This window comes from Mercurialis annua, linkage group LG4 (genome assembly GCF_937616625.2).
Source record: "Mercurialis annua linkage group LG4, ddMerAnnu1.2, whole genome shotgun sequence".
NCBI lineage: Eukaryota > Viridiplantae > Streptophyta > Magnoliopsida > Malpighiales > Euphorbiaceae > Mercurialis > Mercurialis annua.
The window spans coordinates 32290746-32314510 of record NC_065573.1 but is presented as its reverse complement, the minus strand read 5'-3'; the positions used below and the strand labels follow the sequence as shown (position 1 = coordinate 32314510).

Here is a 23765-nt window from a genome sequence, read left to right as displayed (position 1 = left end):
AAACTTTTTTTATTATGGAATTTAATGATATGTTATATTTGTTAGATATTCTAATAATTTATCTTATCAATTGTTATAATAGTTTATTTATATGAAAATAATATTTTATAAATAATATTTTATATCTACATTTATATATTACATAATTTTATAATTTTAAATATTTATAAATATACTCCCTATATTTTTACTATTTACACGTTTCCCCCCACGTTTCCGTTTCCTATATTTTGGAAAAATCCATTTCGCCGTTTCCGTTTCCGTGCAACTTAGGGGGCAAGTTATAGCTACTTGACCAGCATGGTGTGGAGTTAATTGTATAATTGATTAATAAAACATAAATAATTGATTGTCTAGCATGGTAAATGAAATTAAATAAGAATAAATGTTACTCTTTGGTTAATATGAAAGGACCATTTGCTTATAATGCACATAAACTTGTCAAATTTATATTTTGAGAAAAGGGATTTTGACAGATCTCTTTGACGGTCTAGTAAATTTTAGTTGGATAAAGAAATGAGAAGTAAAAAATAGAGTAAAATGGTATAAAAAGAGTATTAACTTTTATCTTTCTTGTTTTTCTTTTCCACAAACGGCATCAAGTGATAACTTGAGAATCACCAGGCGGGTGCGAGTCACCTCACAAAAGAGAAATAATTGTTAGGAGGATGCCGGAAAAAAATTCCAGCAAATCTCTCTGACGGTCAAGTAAGTTTTAGCGAGAGAAAGAAGTGAGAAGTGAGAAAAGTGATGTAAGAGATTGTCTCCTGTGTTTGATCGATTTATTTATCCTCGGTGAATATGTATGCTCGGTAAGGTTAGCATGATCGGTAAGTATATATGCTCGGTGAGTAGGTATGCTCGGTGAGATAAATCAATTAATTTAATTCGGAATATTAATGACTGTATCTTAATATCCAATCCACTATTTAATTTATCTTTAAATTTATTAGACAATCGATGACCAACATTGCACAAATTCTTGCACAGTCGATTCGTTCTATTTTAGGTCGACATGAGTAATTTATGATTTCTTTTTTATATTTCTTACTGTTGCAACTGTTTTTTATTTGACTTAATAAAATATCTATTTTAAAAAAATGACTTAATGGAATCTTACATTTTTTTCTAAAAAAACATGCAAATTGTTGAAATTAAACGGATTTAGGCTTCAATAATTTCCAATTTAAAGGGGAAATCCAACTTCCAATACAAAACAGACAAGGACATAATTTGTCAATAAGTAAAAACTTTAGGGCTAATAACATAAAATAGTTCCAAAACACACACACAACAAATAAAAATAAAATAAAACAAACCAAACCAAAAAGTTTCCCTGGTTTGGTGAGTTGTGCGAAATCGAACGCTTTCTCATTCATTCTCTGCTTTGCTTTTCTTTGTTAAATTTGATCTGCTCAAATCCAACTTTATCATTAAGATCTGTAAGTTAATTAACTCATTAATTATTCTTGCTCTTATAATTCAGCTTTAATCCAATGTTCTGATTCTCCAATTCTAATGCATTGAATTCAACGTTGTGAGATCTTATAAACTCCAGATCTTGATTTCTATGATGCTTTGATTTTCGGATCTCTAGGGTTTGGCTAGAATTATACAGCTCCAATTTTTTTGTTCATTTTTGGAGGTTTAGCTGTGAATTAGTTATAAAGTCGGAGATAATTTTGTTGAAGATTTTTTAGGTTTTTATTAATCTTTAGATGGCTGGAAATCCTCCATTCTATGCGATGGAGGATCAGACGGATGAGGATTTCTTTGATAAATTAGTTGACGATGATTTTGGTCCAACCATTAATCCCGATTCTGCCCCGACTGCCGACGTCGGTGGGGGTAGTGATTCTGATGAGGCGGCCAAAGCATTTGCTAATATGAGTATCGACGATGCCGGCGGCGGTGGAGGCGGTGTGGAGGAGAAAGGCTGTGAAATAGATCCGGTGCAGGATAGTTTAGGATTATCTGGTGGTTTACATGTAGGAGAAGAGAGTAATAGTAATGCATTGGAATCGGTGAACTCCTTGGGGTCTGACAGTGTTAAATTGAATAAAGATGATGGCGGTGGTGTCGGATCAGAGGTTCTGTTGGATACCGTGGTAAGTGGTAGTATTGAATCGGATAAATCGGGGATTAAAGAGGTTGGATGGAGTTCTTTTTATGGAGATTCTTTACCAAATGGGAATCACGAATTTGGTTCGTATTCTGATTTTCTTAGTGAGTTGGGTAATAATTCAGAGGATTTTCCTGCGAAAGTTGCAGAAACAGCTAATTTAGAAAAGAAATACGATGGCGGTGAAGGGTTGGGTAATTCGGTTAGTTATGGGGAATATCAAGAGGTTGCACAGAGTTCTGGAGGGTCTAATGGAGAAAGCGTAAATTGTCAGGATACAAATAACAGCCAGTACTGGGAGAACATGTATCCTGGTTGGAAGTATGATGCCAACACAGGGCAGTGGTATCATGTGGATAGTTTTGATACGGCAGCAAATGTGCAAGGGAGTTTTGATGCTAATGCAGGGAATGAATGGGCAGCAGTTTCTGATGAGAAAACAGAGATGAATTATTTGCAGCAGGCTTCACAATCTGTGGTAGCAACTGTGGCTGAGACTAGTACATCCGATAGTATATCTACTTGGAATCAGGTTTCACAGGGAGCTAACAATGGTTACCCAGAACATATGGTTTTTGACCCGCAATATCCTGGTTGGTATTATGACACAGTTGCACAAGAATGGCGCTCTCTAGATAGCTACACAGCATCTGTTCAATCAACAACCAGCAACAATCATGGTCAGCCGAGACAGAATGAATTGGCTTTTAGTGATTCATATTCCCAAAACAGTAACAGTATTTATGGTGGATATGGGCAAGCTGATAAGCATGGGTCAGTTGGCTATGTTAGGCAAGGGCAGCATGGTAGCTGGCGTGATTCTTATGATAACTCCACTCCGGGAGGTTTGAGTATGTGGAAGCATGCCTCTGCCCCTAAGACGGATAACGTTTCAAATTTTAATGGAAATCAACTAGTGCAGAATGCCTATGATTCTAATGTGTCCATGACCAATATGGCAGAACAGAAGAAATCTTTCAACTCTTTGGGGAGAGTTCCATCATATGAAAATGTGAGACAGGGTCACATGGAGGCTAATGGGTTTGCTGGGTCACATAATTTTATATCTAGTGGCAACTTTGGTCAGCAGTATAATCAGGGACATTTGAACCATGGTCAACAAATGGGTATGTCAAATGATTACTTTGACAGTCAGAATTCTGTAAATATTGCCCAGCAACCATTTCAAAGCAGCCAGCAGTTTTCTTATGCTTCCAACACAGGCATGTCGTCTGCCGGACGTCCTCCCCATGCTTTAGTTACATTTGGATTTGGTGGAAAACTCATAGTAATGAAAGATAATCGTTCAAGTTCTCTTGCAAATTCATCATTTGGAAGCCAGGTGAGCGTCTCAAATTTTTCACGATTATACAGTAAATCTAATTTCTGGAACTTGATATATGTTATTTATCTTAAATAACGTATATTGTATCTATTTTGTGTGAACATCGTAAAGGCTGATTGTGAGTGTTTTTTTTCTAAAGGAACCTGCAGCAGGCTCAATATCTGTTCTGAACATGATGGAGGTTCTCTCTGGGAATGCTAACAATGGAGGGAGCTCTTGTAATTATTTCCGTGCTCTCTGCCAACAATCCTTTCCAGGTCCACTGGTGGGTGGGAATGTTGGAACTAAAGAGTTGAATAAGTGGATTGATGAGAGGGTTGCTAATTGCGAAACATCAGACGTGGATTATAGAAAAGCTGAAATGCTAAAATTGTTGCTTTCTTTGCTTAAAATAGCTTGCCAACATTATGGAAAACTTCGATCCCCTTTTGGTACTGATGCTTCTGTGAAGGTAAATTGCTTTTTTTTTATAAGATTTTTCTATTTGATCAATCATATTCTGGTACTTAATTCTTGTTACCGTAATAGTTTCGGTTATTTAATGCATCATTAAATTGTAGAAGACTGCTGCATTGTTATGTTCTACTAGCACTTTTGCTGAAAAAATTGCTATGTATTTCCTTTTTCATGATTTTATGCTGCAAGTGATCTTTCCTGGTCATAAGATTTCATTCATCATTCATGCATGTTATTGTTTGGGTTAAGTCCACTTGTACTTTAGCTTGAAAAATGGAAAGGACTGCCTTTTATGATGCAACTCTTCTGTTACGTGCCTCTTTGAAGCACTTGGCAGAAACTCTTAATGTCCTGAACATGGTATTTGGTCCAAACACAAATCTTAATGATTTAAGCATAATATAATTGAAAATGGAATGCACTCCTTTGGTGGAGTGTCTCAGTTGATTGATGGTGAGATGACCTTTATAGGAATGAATGAAGTATGCAGTTTTGAAGATTGTAAAGTTGTAATCAGAAAAATGTTTGGCTGGAAAACTTTAAAATTTAAATCATAAAGAGATTTAAGTACTGAAGTATATATACTAAAAGGTCTAAAAAACCTAGAGAAGAGGACATTAATCAACCTGAACATTTATTCTAAAAGCAGAGTATGCTATAATAAGCTTTGTTAATTTAGGGCAAGCTGTAGCCTCCAGAAGTTTTATTTGATTTGTACCGCCTCCTAGCCCTTGCCCCCACTGCACTTACTACCACTAACAACACACACCACCATTACATTGTAACGTGGAAGCCTGAAGTTGACCATAACTTCCACTGCAATAAACTGCAAAATGCAATTGACTTGCTCTTAATTTGGTCTTGTTTTTGTTATAGGAAAGTGACTCTCCAGAATCAGCAGTTGCCAAACTCTTTGCATCTGTCAAGAGGAATAGCACTCAATTGAATGATTATGGTGCTTTTACTAACTGCTTGCAGAGTTTGCCATCTGAAGGACAACTTCGGGTATCAAATGAATCACTTTACAGTTTTGGTATTTTTGAACAAGAATTTTATTTGAGAGATTTTAATGTTTGGTCTAGGCAACTGCTTCTGAGGTACAAAATCTTCTGGTTTCTGGTAGAAAAAGAGAGGCTTTACAGTGTGCTCAAGAAGGCGAGATGTGGGGACCTGCACTTGTGCTTGCATCGCAGCTTGGTGATCAGGTTCTTGTCTATTTCACTTTTCTGTCTTTTCTTATTTTGATAGTACTATATCTTTAGGAAAATACTGGATACTAACTATTCTATGTGTGTTTGTATACTTTCTGGTGGGAAATTACAGTTCTATGTTGATACTGTCAAGCAAATGGCACTTCGCCAGCTGGCAGCTGGATCACCTTTGCGCACATTATGCCTGCTAATTGCAGGGCAACCAGAAGCTGTATTTTCCACTGATTTCGGAGCTGATAGTGGCATTCCGGGTGCCATGACTCAACAACCTAACCAGGTTATATATTGTACCTGATTTGTGCTATGCTTTGGCATCTCTCGAGTAGGGGTGTGCAAAACCGAACCGAAACCGAAAAACCGAACCGAACCGACAAATTCGGTTCGGTTCGGTTTGAGATTTCAAAGAAATTTCGGTTGGTCGGTTCGGTTCGGTTTTGAGTTAAAAAATATTTCAGACAGATTTCTATGTAAACCGAACCGAAATAACCGAACCGAACCGAAATAACCGACCGAACCGACTGGTTCGGTTCGGTTCGGTTTGAATTTTTTTCTTTTCCTAAAATTTCGGTTCGGTTCGGTTTTTAAAAAAGACCAAAATTCGGTTCGGTTCGGTTCGGTTTGAACCGAATACACACCCCTACTCTCGAGTATAAATTATTAATGAGCATCAATGGTTTGAAAGGGATATATTCTGCATCAAAGAAGTTTCTCATTGTGACCGGAGCAAAAGAATAAAAGAGATTATGTTTATTTTATTAGCATCCAACTTTCACATTATGCGTTGTAGCTTCTGTGCCAAATTATATAGCTAACTCAGTGCTACAAAGTCAAGATATACATTATTTTTGTTTCTAGGAAGCTGCCATATTTTAATCTTTAGTTCTTTCCCTTGTAAATGCGTCTGGTGAAGGTTGTGTGAGTATATGTTTATCTTTATTGCGGGCATATTATCACTGTTTGGCCATGATCTGCAGTTTGGGGCAAATGGCATGCTTGATGACTGGGAGGAGAATTTGGCTGTTATAACTGCAAACAGAACTAAAGACGACGAGCTTGTGATTATACATCTTGGTGATTGCCTATGGAAGGATAGAAGTGAGGTAATCTCTTCTTTCAGTTTATATCTGCAGCTTCTTTCCGAAGTTTTTGCTCTCAATCTTACTAAAGCTAATTATTCAGATCATCGCTGCACATATCTGCTATTTAGTAGCTGAAGCAAACTTTGAATCATATTCAGACAGTGCAAGACTGTGTCTTATTGGAGCAGACCACTGGAAGCAACCTCGAACTTATGCTAGTCCAGAAGCTATTCAGGTGTTCATTTAAAAAAAATCAGGATCTTGTGATCTTTTTACATTGTTATGGCTGCAGAACATGCTATTGGTAGATTGTGTCAACTAAATCATGAATCCTTGGAGCTTTTGTTTCATTCCGGCTCCATGGAATGTTTATGAAGACTCGCTTTACTAGCAAGCATTAAATTGACAGAAATATTCATTACCCTGGCAGTTTTTATTAAAATCATTTATAAGGCGAGAGATCTTACCAAGTTTATTTAATGGTATATTGGCAGAGAACTGAGTTGTATGAGTATTCAAAGGTGCTTGGCAACTCCCAGTCTATCCTGCTACCATTTCAGCCATATAAGCTGATATATGCATACATGCTGGCTGAAGTTGGTAAAGTTTCTGATTCGCTAAAGTAAGTAGAGGGGAGTCTTCTGAGTTTTATCATTTTGTAATTCTCCCTTTGGTTTTCTCAAATGGTGAGTTGATGCAGGTATTGTCAGGCTATATTAAAATCTCTAAAAACTGGTCGAGCACCAGAATTAGAAACATGGAAGCAATTAGTATTATCCCTCGAGGAAAGGATTAGAGCCCATCAACAGGTGTTTCTCTATCCAGTTGTACCTCTTTCACTGATTTTGTTAACAATCGTAGTTAGCTGACATTATAATTTCAGGGTGGATACACAGAAAATTTGGCTCCAGCAAAGTTGGTAGGTAAATTGCTCAACTTTTTTGATAGTACTGCCCATCGTGTTGTTGGTCTACCGCCGCCTGGACCATCAGCATCACAAGGAAGCATACAAGGTAATGAGCATTATCACCAATCAATGGGGCATAGGGTGTCAGCTAGTCAATCAACAATGGCAATGTCATCACTGATGCCTTCTGCTTCGATGGAGCCCATAAGTGGATGGGCAGCTGATGGTAACAGAATGTCGATGCATAACAGAAGTGTTTCTGAGCCAAATTTTGGGAGAACTCCAATACAGGTGGCTATTAGATTCAAGTTGAAAAGCATATATAAATTTATTACATGTTATCATGTTATTGTGCTGTGCTAAGTTTTAGAGGCATTCCTTTTCTTATGATCAGGAGGAATCACCAAAGGAAGGAACCTCATCTAGCTCACAAGGCAAAACAGTAGGCTCAGGTGCAGCATCTCGTTTGCCTCGTTTCAGTTTGGGTTCACAGATTTTCCAAAAGACAGTGGGGCTAATGTTAAGATCCCGCGCAGATAAACAGGTACTTTTTTCTGATATTTTTCTGATATTTGGTTTGGTGGTTTATGCGATGAACATGTGTGTAGTGTGTACAATTTTTTGTCAAGCCTATTAATGGTTGGTTGCTAACTGAAGGCTAAGTTGGGTGAAAAGAACAAATTTCATTATGATGAGAAGCTTAAGAGATGGGTGGAGGAGGGTGTTGAACCCCCAGCTGAAGAAGCAGCTCTACCTCCTCCTCCAACAACTTCATCCTTCCAGAATGGTATGTCTGACTACAACTTGAAATCTGCGCTGAAAAGTGACGGATCTCCTCCTAATGGGAGTCCAACATTCAGAACTCCTACTCCCATGGAGCATTCTTCAGGGATTCCACCTATTCCATCAAGTTCAAATCAGTTTTCAGCTCGTGGACGGATGGGTGTAAGGTCAAGGTAAATTGAAGCCTTTCTTTTTTTCTTTAAACCACAATCTCATCACATAAAAATGAATGCATAAAAAAAGGGGCCATTTGGGTTAGCAGCCATTCCAGCATTGTGGAATGCTCAGAGAAAATAAACTCTATCAATTGTTAAGCAATTAATTAGGAAGATTTAAGTCTTTTTCTGTATGAGTTGTTCAATGCTCCGAGTCCTTAGTCCTGATTCAAGTGCCATGATTCTCTCTTCTTCTGATAATTGCTGGCTCTAGACTTTCCGAGTGTATCTTTAGTTCATCTGAAAATGAAAATTATGAACTGCCACTGTTGATCCGGAAAGGAGGAATTAGTTTCTTTAGACCACCTGCTTTGAGTTTTTTCAGTTTCAATAAACTTGCCAAATTTGCTACTTTTTATAGCAACTTTTGTAGCAATCTAACTATGTTTCCTTTTGTTTATTAATCCAGTAGAAATGAAAAGCTAATTAATAATTAATGTGGACTTTTCAATACGAGCTACTTTCAAGGCTGAAACTTTTTGGTTAATGATTTTTATGTGATTGGTAGGTACGTGGACACTTTTAACCAAGGAGGTGGAAACTCGGCCAATCTGTTCCATTCGCCTTCTGTTCCGTCTACCAAACCTGCTGTTTCTACAAATGCGAAGTTTTTTGTTCCAACCCCTCTATCTAGTGAAAATGTGCTCCAAACTGTAGCAGAAAATGTGCAAGAAAGTGCAGGATTTGCTGAAAATACTTCAGTGCCTGCTGATAACTCTTTCCAATCTCCCCCATCTGTTCCGAGAATGAATATACAAAGGTATCCAAGCATGGATAATATGGCAAGAAATGGAAATACCGTAAATGGCAGTATCCCGATGCCATCACACTCTCGACGAACAGCCTCATGGAGTGGAAGCTTTAATGATTCACTTAGCTCTCCTAATATGACGGAAACCAAAACTTTAGGAGAGGCACTGGGCAGGCATCCACCGCCATTCATGCCTGCTGATCCTTCTACGACTCGCAAGCCGCCAACTAACGATGGCAGTGAGGGAGGAGATGACCTACATGATGTGGAGCTTTAGGAGAGTAATGAAGATGTAAATACCAAGTTTTGTTCCTTGTGACTAGCACAACAACGAGTGTTATCATGCACATCTCAAACGAGGCAAAACGTTCGTACCGGCCTCGGGATTCAGCAAAGCAAGCAAGCAAGCAAGCAAAATATAGAAATATTTTTTCTTTCTTTTCAAAATTTCCCAATTCAGGTACGGTTCCTCCCAAAATGTAAGTGGAAATGTGGTTGGCATATATTTTACTATGTTTGAATGTTAGTACAGAGTTGCAACCATGTGTAATCTGAGGAGCTGGTTTTTGTTTTTCATCTTTTAACTACAAAAAGAAGAAAAAGCCTGATTGGGCGGTGATGTACAGTTAGTTACTTTAAAATTTGTTCATTTGTTGAAAGCATGAAATGTCTCTTGAACAAAGAAACAAAGCAATCTCCGCAACAATATTGTACTCAATGAAGAAATATAAAATATTCTCATAATTATATTCATCGAATCAGGTTAATCACTTGTGTGGAAAGTTGAATTTGGTTAGTGTGAAGTTTACATCACATGTTTTGCTTAGTGGTCATAGTTAGTTTTTGAAATATTTTGGAGAAACTATACAATTTGCTTAGGGTTAATTCCATAACAAATCATGACCTTTATACGAAATTTCATTTTAATCACGATCTTTTAAAATTGCCATTTAAAACTATGATTTTTTTTTCAAATCTATCATTTTAGTGTATTTTTTTTACTAAGTTCTTCATTAACCATAAATTAAAGACTCAAATTATAAATCGACACCAAATATTATTATCTTTCAGATAGAGTATATAGAAATAGTAATTTTTCGTTAGGAAAAATACACTGAATTTTACTTTGGTAATAGATTTAAAACAAAATAAAAAATCATGTCTTTAAATGTCAATTTTTAAAAGTTGTGATTAAAATGAAATTTCGTGGAATTAACCCATTTGTTTGATAGGGTTCTTTTATGTGCTTATTTGTGTCTATGCACGTATTTGTTTGTTTGTCAAAACCAATCAAATTAATCAATTAATTCAATTAATCCGGTTAAACTGAAAAATAATATCAGATTAATTTAATTAATTTTGTTAACCGAGTTTTATAACTCTTAAGCGTAACTAAACCAAAGGAAAAACAGTGATCAAAACCGAATTAACTGATAATTGAAACAACAAAATAATTTAACCAAATGTTACAGAAAATAAATCAGTTAAACCGCTCAATTCAGTTTAACTGACGTGTTGCTCACCTCTATACACAAATGGTTGAATACATTTTTAACAAAATAGTAAATTACAAAACCCAGGCAAAGGCAGGGAAAAAAAGCAGCAGCTTTACTAAAATAATATTGTGACACCCAAAATGAAAGATGAAAGGAAAATCAGAGTGGCACAGAGAAGAAAAGAAGGGCGAGAGAACAAAACCATATCCGACCAATTTCGCCATCAAAATTCAGCAGAACCAGGCGCCCTGGGGAAAGGGATGGCATCTCTTATATTATCAATTCCAGTTGCAAACTGCACCAGCCTTTCGAATCCGAGTCCAAAACCGGCATGCGGAACTGAACCGTAACGGCGGAGATCAAGATACCACCAGTAGCTATCCTTGTTTAGTTTCAATTCATCTAGACGATCTTCCAGATATTCAAGCCGTTCTTCTCTTTGACTTCCACCCATGAGCTCTCCAATCTGCCATAACAGAATAACAATTGAAAATTCTCATACTAAACTATCTCAACAGGACCACACCAGTTACATTTATTTGCTGTTTTACTTTCCTAGTTTATGCAATTATATAAGATAACAGAACTATAGTTAGAGCTTTACGTAACACTAACAGCTTAAACTAACATTGGTTGAATTTTCAACGTTGGTATCACAGCCTCTATAATCGAAAGATCTATGTTTCGATCCTTACCAGTTCATTGTTACGTCATCCAAAATTGACAAAAATAAAGCCAAACTAACAACATGGATTTTGGTGCAACAAAATCAAAGTTCAGGGATTTTATTATTACAATTTACAAGTTGGAAAAAAAAAAGACTGATAGGAGAGAAAAGGAAGTCAAGGAACCATTAGTGCAGATTACCCCAAGATTAACCTTTCACTAAATTGAACTTGTTGATTATGTAAAAAGATGAATTATATTGTTACCCGAGGGACCAACATATCCATGGCTGCAACAGTCTTCCCGTCATCATTTTGCCTCATATAAAATGCCTTGATCTCCTGCGAGTTTTACATGAAGAGCTTTAGAAAACATGTGCTAACATATCTTTTCTATATGTGAAGAAAAAAGAGGTTGCAAAAGAGGCACATGCCTTTGGATAATCTCTTAGTATGACAGGACATCCACCGAATGCCTCTTCAGTTATATAACGCTCATGCTCACTTTGCAAATCACATCCCCATTTCACCTAAAACAAAAGCAAGAACGTGTCAAATGAAAGCTATCACAACACAAATGAACAGTGCGAACTTCTCCAAAAAGTTGAAAAAAGTAAATAAACTAAATACAATTGAATAATAGAAAGGAATAAGTTGTTATGGAAGCAAATTGTAAAGAGAGAAGATATAGCAGTCGATGCAACATTACATACAACAATCTTGACTCTTTGCCACTTGACATTGTGTTTGTTAACAAGAAACCCAGTCCATAATTCCGCAGTCAAGATACCCATTAAAGTCTTGTTCCATACAATGGTTTAAAAAGTAACAAAAATCTTGATTCCAAATAAGATCTAGAAAGTGGAGGTAAAAGTATTTAGAACAAGGATGTCAATGCATAAAAAGAAAATATAAGTAGAAATTTATGATAGTTACTGCCATAAACATCCAAGAGCAAGAAAAATATGCAATACCGGAAATTCAAACTTCTTATTTGCTCTAAGAAGAAGTTCAACTGCATCTGTATAAGTCAACTGCACAAAGTCTTTCTCAGCAACATTCTGTAGATCAAACAATTGGATACCCAAATGTAAACATATGTATTTTAATGCATGTTAAAATATAATAGAAGTGTTAATGCCATATACGGAGAACCCTGCCACACAAAAATAATAATGGCAGAAGATTAAAAGTATAACAGACGGGCAGAAGAAGGAAAAGTTACTCTTAAGAGCTCATACACTCAATCGATCAATGATTCCCTTCTCAATCCAAGTATTGAAGAATTCCATGTCTTCCTTGCAATTTTCAAGGATATGCCTCACCTTCATACATAAGGAACATCTGTCAAACATCCATTGAGAAAGCATGCTTTTGTGCATACAAGCTTCAGTTTGACTCCAAAATTAGAACTAAAAAATAGATGCTGTGAAGGGTAACATACTACATACTGGAGATAGGCAGTTGCACAGGCCATGTCATCGTTCAGATCAGCGAATGCAAGTTCTGGTTCAATCATCTATCAAATATGGTTGAGGGGAACATAATAAGATATTCCAATAGCACACAAGGACAAAACTTTACACGTAAGACACAAAACAAAAGCTCTAAGAAAAGTGCTTACCCAAAATTCAGCTAAGTGTCTAGAAGTGTTAGAATTTTCTGCTCGAAATGTGGGACCAAATGTATACACCTGACAGTTCAAAATTGTGTCATACAAAGGCTTTATGTAGCTTAAATTGACAGTGTCGCAACTAAATGGGTTAAGCTTGAGTTGAGAATTTATACATCTGAAAGAGCAGTGGCATATGTTTCAGCATTGAGCTGGCCAGAGACTGTCAGAAATGCTGGTTTCCCAAAGAAGTCCTGAGAAATGAATAAAGGAAGTGAACATGTCATCAATGCCACTAAAAAAGTTGTTCTAACTAACTATTTCCAAATCGGTGCCAATCTATACTGAATTTACATATAAAGGCAAATTCTGATGAAGTCAAATAATATCAGAACAAAAGGTTATATATCTAAAGGTTAACTACTTCTTAAAGAGTTACAACTTATTTCGACCATAACCTAGTTAAACAAGTTTCTATGCCCTTAAGGGGGCTGGAGATAGGTAAAAAATTATCTTTCTATAGAAGACTCATCTTAGGAAGTTTCTTCCAAGGTTCAAAGAAGATTTGTTTTAATTTTTCTCCCTCCTTCCCATAGTCAACATCTTACCCCTTCTACATGACTTTTCAGAAGCAATTGCCACAACAACAGCTAACACTTCAAACTAAACTACAAAAAGTCGGTGAAAAATAGACAACAAAATAATACTAAAATTAAGTGGAAGGAGCAATGAGTTGGTTAGGGATAAAAGTTGTGCATCCCTAGTTCCATATGCATGGAATTCTTACTCCTTACGCTCTCAATAATATACCTTTTTCATAACCAGAGGCCACGAGAAATTATTGAAAGTATCACCTACCCTAATTACAAGACAAAATGGATGGCAACGTCATAGACTTTGGATTCTCCAGATATGATAAACTTACAGATATGTTTCATAGGGTTGGAGCATTAAATTACAAAAGCTAAGACGTGAAAGAAATTTGATCAACTCACTTGTGACCAATCAATTAATCCATTCTCTGTTTTTGGAATGCTATTCACAGGAGAATTAACTGCTTCTTGAGAACTTGGAATCTATGAATAAGTAATAATAGTAAGAGAAGGATTAGTGAGTACACATATAATATTATAGCTTTGAATTGTTGCCTAATCTTGCAAATATTTTATGCCTTTAAAATTCAAAAGAAAATCAGAAAGGCAAGAAATAAAAAAAATGGATAAGAAAATAAATAGCCTGCAATAAGCAATGGCATCTTTAATATAATGTAAAGTTAAGCCGGCAGTATACATGTAATATCATAAAAGAATGGGAGCAATGATAATGATGTAAACATAAGAAAAGTCTAAAACACATATTAAGATGTACTTTTCACTGTAGTGATGATTTATCTACAAAGAAGCAGAATTGCAAAAAATAACTGCCACATAAGACAAATTAACCACCAACAATGATATATAACTTAAATGTACATACCAAAGTAGTGACACAGAACTGTTCACCTGCTCCTTCACAATCAGAAGCTGTAATGATAGGGCTTGATACCCATACAAACCCATGTTCTTGAAAAAATTTGTGTGTAGCATAGGCCAAAGCATTCCTTACCCTTGCAACCTAAAACTAAAATCCATTACTTAAAAAAACAAGAACCAATTAAGTTGGAACAGCAACGAGCAGTAGAAGCATACCGCACCAAATGTGTTTGTTCTAGGACGAAGATGAGCTTTACTTCTCAAAAATTCTCTGCTGACCCTTTTCTTTTGAACGGGGTACGAAGGATCACTTTTGCCAACCTACAAGAAGAATAGTTATTCTAAAAGAGCACTAGCAACTACAACATGTTTTACATTAAATGCAGATTGGCACTCTTAACCTTGTTAATACGAGTGAAATTTCCAATTTCTGGTCCTGGGCATAATTCAGTTCGGTGAAACTGAGTCTCAGTTTTGTTCATGTCTCTTGGCCAAATACCACAATGTCAAACTTCTATCAAGGCCAAATTGGGTTGGAGGCCTAAAATTGTAATTTTCTTTTTTCAACATCTAATAATTTTTCGCATCATGAAACATGAAGATGAAATCAAAGGAAGAATATTAAAACAAAATGACACAACGAAGAAAAGGTTAGTTGAACAAGAGCCTTATACTTTCCCTAAAATAATTGGGGCAACAAGATGCTCACATCTATACTTAAGAATAACAATCATTCCTCCAAGATATGATAGAAAAGCCTCAAGACTTATAGTTAACACAAGTAGCACTATGTTGAATTGTTGCACTGTTTAAATGTGTGGCCAGAAATGCTTTCTTTGTCAAAACAATTGTATCTGAATTTGTCAAAACATTGTAGAAGCTAACTAATAAATTTGTTCTGCTGATGTCACATTCCAGTTAAAATCTAAAATAATAGTGTCTACGAAATGAAGCAAATTTGAATTTAAGTTCTCGGATAACATGACATCCACCTGGCATTTGTGAATCCTATTCTCATCCCATTTAGTATCCAAAGAACAATCCTTTTTATGTACATCATTGCAGCATTCAGACAGAAGAAGATAGGAATAGGATAATCATCCTATGGCATTTCAATGGGCCATGGCATTGGAAATTTGGAAGAAGAAACAATGCAATTAGGTAAAAAGTTTGGCAGCCTAAACTTTCAGCTATTCTAACATTTGTCGCTATATATGTGATGCAATGATGAATTAGTTGCTGACTACATCCAATAACCATGCAGATAGACAAAATCATGCACATAAATCATACTTAAAAACCAAAAAAAAAAAAAACTTTCCATGGAATACATGTGATGTAAAGCTCATTGGAAAGGAGATCATATGCATTAAAATTACGTTATCAGATAACTCCTAATTCCTTAAAGAACAGAATATCAAGAAATAACATACCGCCACAAGTTTGTTAACCTTGAGCTCCACTTTTTGCTTTGACCCCTGGCTCTTAACCACTGTCCCTTGAACCCATACTGACGCACCCGTTGTCAACAAGGCAGATTCTACCTATAAACAAGCTCCAAGATAAACATAGAAAGGAAAAAAAAAGCAACAACAACAACATAAAACACCCGTGTAAAATGAAAACATGAATTTTTTTTCTTTATTACAAATGTTGGCAAAGCAATGCAGTGTTGTTTATGCAAAGTAATCAAATGGCAAGCAAACCAACTTACAAGGAGAGAAATTCTTAATTCACTTAATGAACTACTCTAAGCATATGCCGCACATCATGAATTAATGTATGTGGATTAAAGAAAAAACAGCATTAAAACAGGCTACCTGATCATAACCTTCAGTTTCTGAATCCAGTACACATTGCATATTTGACAAACATGAACCATCATTAACCTGAATGCATACATAAGTTCAAATAAACAACTACACATTCATATAAATATATAAAAAAAAAAACTAGTTTTTTCACTAAGCAAAAAGTACAAATAAACAACCAAAACAGATTCACTACCTCAACAAAGGTAACAATGCTCTGGACCCGAAGAGTCCGGACCCACCCCATGACAATAAGGGTCTGTCCGACCCGGTCCAGTCCTTCATCAGGTCCACCTTTTATATCAGCAATCTTCAACTTCTTCCGAAAGGCCCCAACTTTATTACCCATTTCGTCCAAAGATTCCGGCTTGGTACTCTGGCCAGACTGTAGAGCTCCGGAAACCACGGAGCAGAAAGACCGGCGGCGGGGGAGGCATGGGGAGCTGAGGAATTTACGCGGGAGAGGACTGGGTTTTAGGAGGGTAGAGTTTGATTTGGGGTGGTAGAAAGACAGGAGGCGGAGCGTGGTGGCGTATGGATTGAGGCGGAGAGGAGTGGAAGCTGGTGCTAAGGCAGCAGCAATTCCCATTTTTTGTAAGAGTCAGTAAGGAATTTTGGTGGCGTTTCTATATCCACCGAGTTTCACCCTCATCCCGCCGCATTGTATTTTAGCTTTTTTGGTCCCTCAATATTTTCATGTCCACCATTTTGATACCCACCTCTTTAGTTTTCATCGTTTACTAATCTCTATATTTCACAATTTTGACACCACATACACAAATATTAAAGGGTTAATTCTTAAAAAAATCACGAACTTTACACGAAGTTTCATTTTAATCATGACCTTTAAAAGTTGCCATTTAAAGGCACGAACTTTCATTTTATTTCAAATCTATCATTTCAGTGTATTTTTGTTGACTAAATTCTTAAATAAACCATTAATGAAAGACCAAAATTATAAATCGACATTAAATCTTATTATCTTTTAGTTAGAGTATATAGGATTAGGAATTTTTGGTTCGATAAAATATATCGGATTTTACTTTGGCGATAGATTTGAAACAAAATGAAAGTTCGTGCCTTTAAATGACAAATTTTAAGGTTCATGATTAAAATGAAACTTCGTGTAAAGTTCGTGATTTTTTTAGGAATTAACCCAATATTAAATGGATTTAGGTTTGAAGATAAATAAATTTAGATAACAATTATTAACTTTGAGTCTAAACGGATTAAATATGTCTAATTCGTTTAAATATGATTAACGTAATAAAATATTTAAATTAAATTTTATTTGTTATTTATTACAATATTTTCATTTTTTGTGTTATAATGTAATAATTTTAATACATATCAAAAAAATTATATAACATTTAAATAATTAAAATGGATGTAAAATGTATCATTAAAGCGTTTAAATAACATATTTATGCATGTCTTGTCATGTAATATGTACTATAAATGTGCCGTGTTTGAATTTTATATATCAAATATAATTAATAGTTATATTTCGTATTTAGACACACATGATTCATGTATGATTGCTTATAGAAAATGCAAGTCTATTTATCTGTATATTATTATTTTCAAAATATAAAATAATATGAATAACATCTATAATTAATTTTATATTTTTTTTATATTAGTATATTTAAAAAAATTAATTTAATATTTTAATTCAGAAATACTCAAAGTGTAAAATATGTTGGACAAAATTTTGTCAAAATGGTTTTTCAAAAAATAATTCTTCTCAAAATTATCTTTAATAAAATAAAATAACTTATTTTATTTGTAATATAATTTCTTAATGAACACTATACAAAATAATAATTATAACTATCAAAGAACAATATTATTTAATTTAGATAAAATTTTAAATTTTATTTCATATATGTAATTGCAGATAAAAATGAATTATTATTATTTAAAATCAATAATGCATATTTGGTGCAATACAGGTTAAAATAATAGTACCAGTTTTTACGAATAAATACAGAGCAAAACGACGGAAGAAAACAAAAAAATGGCCATCCAGTTGATTGATTTTAACCATATCAAAACCTAACCATCAGTTAAATCCCTAAAAAATTATCCCCAAAATCTTTCCCCTTTGTTCATATGAAAAACTAGCAATGGAAGGGGGAGCCTCTTCATCTCTTCCAGAATCACATCCACAGCCACAGCCACCGCCGCAGGAGGTGGCACAACCACAGCAATTTCAAGAACAGGCGGCAACGCAAGAACAACAACAAGAAGCCATTTTACAATATCAAAAACAACAGCAAGAATATCAAGATTACTACAATTATTACTATCAAACCTACGATCAATCCTCTTCTGCTTCGTATTACCCTTATTATCAACAACAATACCCTCCTCAATGGCCGCAATACTACGACCCGCAGCAACAAAATTACGCTTATTATCAACAACAACCACCGCCGGCACCGCCCGATTACTATCAGCAGCAGCAACCTCCACAACCACAGCAACAGCAACAGCAACCGCCACAACAACAGCAACAGCAACCGCCACAACAGCAGCAACAGCAACCGCCACAACAGCAGTATTACCATCAACAACCTCCTCCTCCCGCGGTTGCTGTTACCCCAATTTCGGATTCTGGTGGGGCCACCCAACCGCAGGCTCCGTTAGATGGCGGAAATGGGAAGAATGCTGCGGCCGCTGCTGCCATTGCTGCGCTTGAGCAGCTGGCTCAGTTTGCTGGGACTATGGACGCGGCGGAGAGGGCAATTGCTGGGTTGCCGCCTGTTGCCACTCCAAGATTTCAGCTTTCAATGCGTCCTCCTGCGGTTAAGATCTTTGATGCATTTTTTTTGCTTTCAATTTTTTTCAGCTTGCATTCATTCATAATTTTTTTTGGTCTAATTGTGCATGACTAACACATGGAAACTAGGTCTGAGTCACATGATCACATCTGAGTGAAACACCATCATGTTTTGGTTAATTCAGCTTCTCTATGATTTGTTATAGAAGTAACTAATTCAGCAATGTATGATCAGTGCCTTTGTCCATTAAGAAGTTATTTTCTTCCTTTAGGAGAACTCTATAAATTAGTACATTTCACTTTTTGTATGCGAGGACATACTTGTTTGTAGGATCAGGATATCCGTGATACCATGGTTAAAGTAACTCAGAGCAAGTTGCATAAAATTCTCATGAGACCTTAATTATTCATTCACCGGAAAGTTTTTGGCCTTAATTCATTCGAGCGTGCACTTGCATTCTGGTTGAAGCAGTTTTTTATATCTTGTGTGTGCTTGCTTCATTGCCTTTTTAAGTATGATAATAATCCTGCTTCTAGTCTCTTGTGTGCTTGCAAACTTAAAAAGAAGTTTAAGTGAATGCAGCTTCAGTCGTGAGATAATAGAATGATTGGTTTATCTGAATAAATGTGTTTCTTAGATGTTTAATTATTCTTTGATTCTGTGTGATTTTTCTGTAAACACTTTAAGGTCCTGTAAAGATATATGCCTAGTTCCCAATCAAGCTGTAGAAAATTGGAAGAACATTTCATTGTTGTAGTTATTTTTATGAATTATGAAATAATTGCGCAAAGAAAAAGGATATATAATATGTGCTTGTTGTAAGTATATACTGTTTCTAAATGCACGGTTCACATGCTGTGAACTGACATCATGCTGCACGACTTTGCAAAATCTTAAATTTATCTGGCTGTTTAATTAGGACTCTGTTCAGCTTTTTGATTGACCAATCTTGACTTTCTGCACTTCTGACCCAATCATTAACAGAATGCTTTTTATTGGAAGTTTGTTGGTAAATACTGAGATCATAGAATCTACTCATTTAAATTGGAGTGCTTAATCAAATAGCATAAAACCTAAACATATTAGTTTATAATAGATAATTGTTCGCAATGATGCGTTCTTCAGTCATAGCATGTAACATGTATTTGAAGATTATGCTCCTATCTGCTTTGAAGTGAAACTAAAATCATAGTTTGACGACTGAGCCTAAAATCTTGGGGGTGCTTGCTTAGATCTATAATCATCTCGTCTTTTGTGCATTTATAAGCTTGTTGGATGTTAACATGTCATGGGTCTGATGAATTCTACTCCCTCCGTCCCAATAGAGTTGTCCACTTTACCTTTATCACATAGTTTAAGAAAAGTAATTATTATTTATGGGTTTTATAAAATTTTCCTTACTTTTCTTGTCATACCCTTATTTAAAATAGGGTCCACTTGCAATTTACTTTCAATTTACTCATTAGTAGATTTTAAATAGGAATAATATAGGAAAACTGAGTGTAAAAGTTGGTTACTTTTTAAAAGTGGACAAGAATTTTGGGACAAAAATTTTTCTCAAAGTGGACAACTCTATTGGGACGGAGGGAGTATTAATTACCACAAGATAAGACTAAAAAAAGCTGCAGTGAGTCTAGCCAAGTTTCAACTAATTGAATTTGCGAACAATTGATCATAGGCTGAGCTTGAACTTTTCTCATTCATATTCTGATAACCTGAGCTAAAATCAATGAGGCTTGGCTATCTTAAAGCGGTGGTTACCATGTTTTCTGTTGTTGTTGACTGATTCTTCTTGCCTTTGAAATACTATTGATGTTGGAAAACTATCACTTCCATTAGGCCAAGGGACTTGCTGAAATATTTCATTTGCCAAGTAGGAGATGTTGAATCTGAAGCTGTTTTCATTGGTCTTGGATTGCTAACCAGAAAGAATAGGTATGGCTCTTCTAATTGCTTGTGGTAAGGACATTGGCGGGTAGCCCTGTCCACAGGCCGGTTCAGGCCCAAAACCGGCCTGGTCAAAACCAATTGAACATGGAACTGGGTCAAAACTGACCCAGAACCGGAAGGTAACCGGTTCTGGGCCGGTTCCAATTTTCTTGGAAGCATAACCGCGTCTCAGTTCCAAACCGGCAGTTCCGGCTCTCAAATCAAAAAATACAAAATTTATTCTACTCCACTCACCCACCATGCTCCTACCCCGCATGCTTTTCTTTGTGACAAACAGTCACATTTGTGACCATTTTTGTCACAAATGACAGTTCTATCAAATGATCACAGGTGTGATTATATACCACAATTTCCCATAAACTGCACATTGTGTGCAGAATGTGCCAATGTTTTTAGTTTTTCACCTTTTTTTCTATAAATATTGATACCTTCTTTCGTTTAATTTTTTTATTTAAACTAAAAGTAAAAAGATCGTTTATTATTATGTTAAATTAATTTATTGAAACCATGAACCGGCGGTTCCGAACCAAAACCTCCGGTTCACGAACTGTTGCCAGGGCTTCCGGTGGGCGGGTAAGGTACAAAGTAGATTGGATTTTTTTCACAAGCTCTTCATGCTGGTTTAGAACTAAATCTGGCTGAAACAACTTAGCTGTCAGGAGTTTATTTTTCAACCTATGTTGCTCAGACTTCTGCACAAGTGTCAAGGCATCCTTGCCCGGCACATGTATATTCAACTTTCTATTATAATTGAAGAATCATACCCCAAGCATCCATGTCTACTTTACATGTTTGACTGGAACCTTTGGGCATGTATAGTGAAGAATCAGAGCAACAGAGGTGCTGACAGGTTGAGGTTGCAGGCTACTGGTGGTGGAAGTGTGAGCTTAAGCTAAAATCATATGCTTCCATCAATTGCAATTTGAATTGTGTGTATGTTCATCTGCAGCATTGGATTTTTTTGTTTAATAACATGGTTAAAATCATTTCTAGCTAGTTAGGAAATTAATTTCTAATATTGATCTAGTTACACTATTTTAATAGATAATTGGGTCTGATCAAGGAATATGTGGGAGGAAATAAGTTTATGCATAAGTTGCTATGATAACTGAAAATATGTTCATCATACTAGAGATTGGCAATGTGCTTAGTACTGTAAAATACTATGGCAAAATTAACTTGGAGGGAGACGCAATGGGTCCTTAATTATTCTCATAATCGGAGTTTCATTTGGCCTACTCTAAGAGAAGAGTTTTTGAGAAAGTAAGATCTATTATTATCCAACTTGTGTTGGGTTGAGCCACGATTTTGAAAGAATTTTGTTTCTGATGAATAACACAACTATAACAGTACTCAACTTCATAATTGGAGCGTCTTTAATGCTGTAAAAATGTGCATTTTTTGTGATTTCAGATGATCATTCAATTTTCTATCATAAAAGACGTTCTACTTGGTGCATTGTGCATAAAAAACCTATTATGGGCTGTTCTTGCTCTTTATCTTCTTACATGTTTAAAGTCATTTATGAGTGAACTTTGCAGGATGGTCGACATCTGCACAGGGGTGGTGGTAGACGAGGTGGTGGACCATTGCGAGGGGGTCGCCGGGGAAATACTGGCCAATATTCTGGTTCTGCTCCTCCTTTCCGTGGAAAAGGACGCGGTAAAGGCAATGCCCATTCTAGAAGCTTCCAAGCACAAGGTGTGATATCAACATCTTCCTATCCAGACCATCCAGCTGCTGCTGTTGAGGCAGGTCAGTCTGCTCGAACACCAGAAAATGTAGCATTTAAGCAAGGATCTGCACAGATTGCATGGTGTGAAATTTGTCGGGTAGATTGCACCAGTTTGGAAATTCTTGAGCAGCATAAGAATGGCAAGCGGCATAAGAAGAACTTGCTTCGGAATGAAGAGGTGAAAGAACCCATCAAACCGGGGGAAGAAATTCAGAACGATCATAAACCTGTAAATGATCTCAAGCCAGAAGTTTCTCAGGAGACTAAGGTTGCACAGGATGGTGAAGAGCAGAAGTCAGCAGAAAACTTGACATCTGAAGCTGCCAGTGATGAACCTATTATAGAGAACAATCAGCAGGATAATGCTGGGGAAAATATCGAAGCTCCAGCAGGGGAATTATCTAATCAGAAAGGAAATAAGCGTAAAGTGAACTCGTTCGATAATAGGAGGCGTGGAGGGAATCACAAAATTAGAGGTGGCCGGGGCGGGAAGCGCGTGAGGACTTCTGAAACTAATAATAGATTTGAACCACCCAAACCTAAAGTGGTAATTCCCTTACTCTGTGATCTATGCAATGTCAAATGTGATACTCGGGAGGTTCTGGACCGCCATTTTGCTGGCAAAAAGCACATTGCTAAACTCAATCGATTTCAAGGCCATCAGTCTGTTTATGGGCCAACAGGGCTTCAGGCACTTTACCCTCCCAATCCAGTGGCACAAACTCATTTTGTTCTGCAGGGCCATCAACCTTTCTATCCTCCGCAGGGTTTATTTCCCCCACAGTTTCCTTCCCAGGCTCACCACTCTACAGCAGCAGCTCCTGCAATTTTGGATCCTCAATTCTCTCAAAGTTTTGTGCCACAACAGTCGGAAGCCACTTCAACTGCAAATCCTGCAGCAGCTGTCTTCAGGCTCTGAAGGTAAAGGGTCATATCCTTCTCCCATTAGCGGCACGGCTGAAAATTAATGGATTCATTCCAGCTGCTGGGTATATACTTGTGGTGTTGTATGCATTAACCCATGAGCGTGCTTTTTGCGCTTCTGATAGACAGTTTAGCATGGAATGAAATATTAGTTTCTCTATTAGTGAAATCTGATTATGGTTTTTTTCTTTAAGTGGAAATCAGACTGGAAAACATATTAATCTGAAATAATCGAATACTCAAATTTTAGCAGCTGGTGGCATTACGAGTTGTGTTACCGCTTTTTGTTCAACTACATCCTTCAACAAGTATTGACATTTTAGGTTGGATTGTAACAGACTCTTCATCCAGCAAATTAAATTGTATTTGTGATCTTATTCACAGTCCTAGCTTTATAATCTCATCATGGAATTCATATTCATTTGAATGTTATTGCTCAGACGGT

At 36.3% G+C, this 23765-nt stretch overlaps 3 protein-coding genes across 3 annotated transcripts; 2 read left to right on the top strand and 1 right to left on the bottom strand.

The window, feature by feature from the left end:
• The first annotated feature begins 1290 nt into the window (after window positions 1-1290).
• LOC126676324 (protein transport protein SEC16A homolog) lies at window positions 1291-9528 on the top strand. Its single transcript, XM_050370503.2, has 13 exons — window positions 1291-3464; window positions 3607-3918; window positions 4800-4928; window positions 5006-5128; window positions 5247-5411; window positions 6109-6234; window positions 6314-6448; window positions 6708-6835; window positions 6914-7022; window positions 7097-7411; window positions 7515-7664; window positions 7778-8076; window positions 8627-9528. Exons 1-13 carry the CDS (start codon window positions 1719-1721, stop codon window positions 9144-9146), a joined length of 4257 nt encoding a protein of 1418 aa, XP_050226460.1. The 5' UTR covers window positions 1291-1718; the 3' UTR covers window positions 9147-9528.
• Window positions 9529-10281: 753 nt separating this feature from the next.
• LOC126677788 (asparagine--tRNA ligase, chloroplastic/mitochondrial) lies at window positions 10282-16594 on the bottom strand. The gene is made up of 14 exons (XM_050372569.2): window positions 16122-16594; window positions 15935-16003; window positions 15548-15658; window positions 14331-14435; window positions 14119-14256; window positions 13638-13718; window positions 12819-12896; window positions 12655-12723; window positions 12475-12549; window positions 12272-12355; window positions 12005-12091; window positions 11465-11560; window positions 11298-11372; window positions 10282-10831 (listed from the first exon to the last, which is right to left on the bottom strand). Exons 1-14 carry the CDS (start codon window positions 16512-16514, stop codon window positions 10589-10591), a joined length of 1704 nt encoding a protein of 567 aa, XP_050228526.1. The 5' UTR covers window positions 16515-16594; the 3' UTR covers window positions 10282-10588.
• A 1326-nt stretch (window positions 16595-17920) lies between these two features.
• Window positions 17921-23572, top strand: LOC126676739 (uncharacterized). Its single transcript, XM_050371010.2, has 2 exons — window positions 17921-18735; window positions 22203-23572. The coding sequence occupies exons 1-2, from the start codon at window positions 18055-18057 to the stop codon at window positions 23313-23315; spliced, it is 1794 nt and encodes a 597-aa protein (XP_050226967.1). The 5' UTR covers window positions 17921-18054; the 3' UTR covers window positions 23316-23572.
• Window positions 23573-23765: the final 193 nt, after the last annotated feature.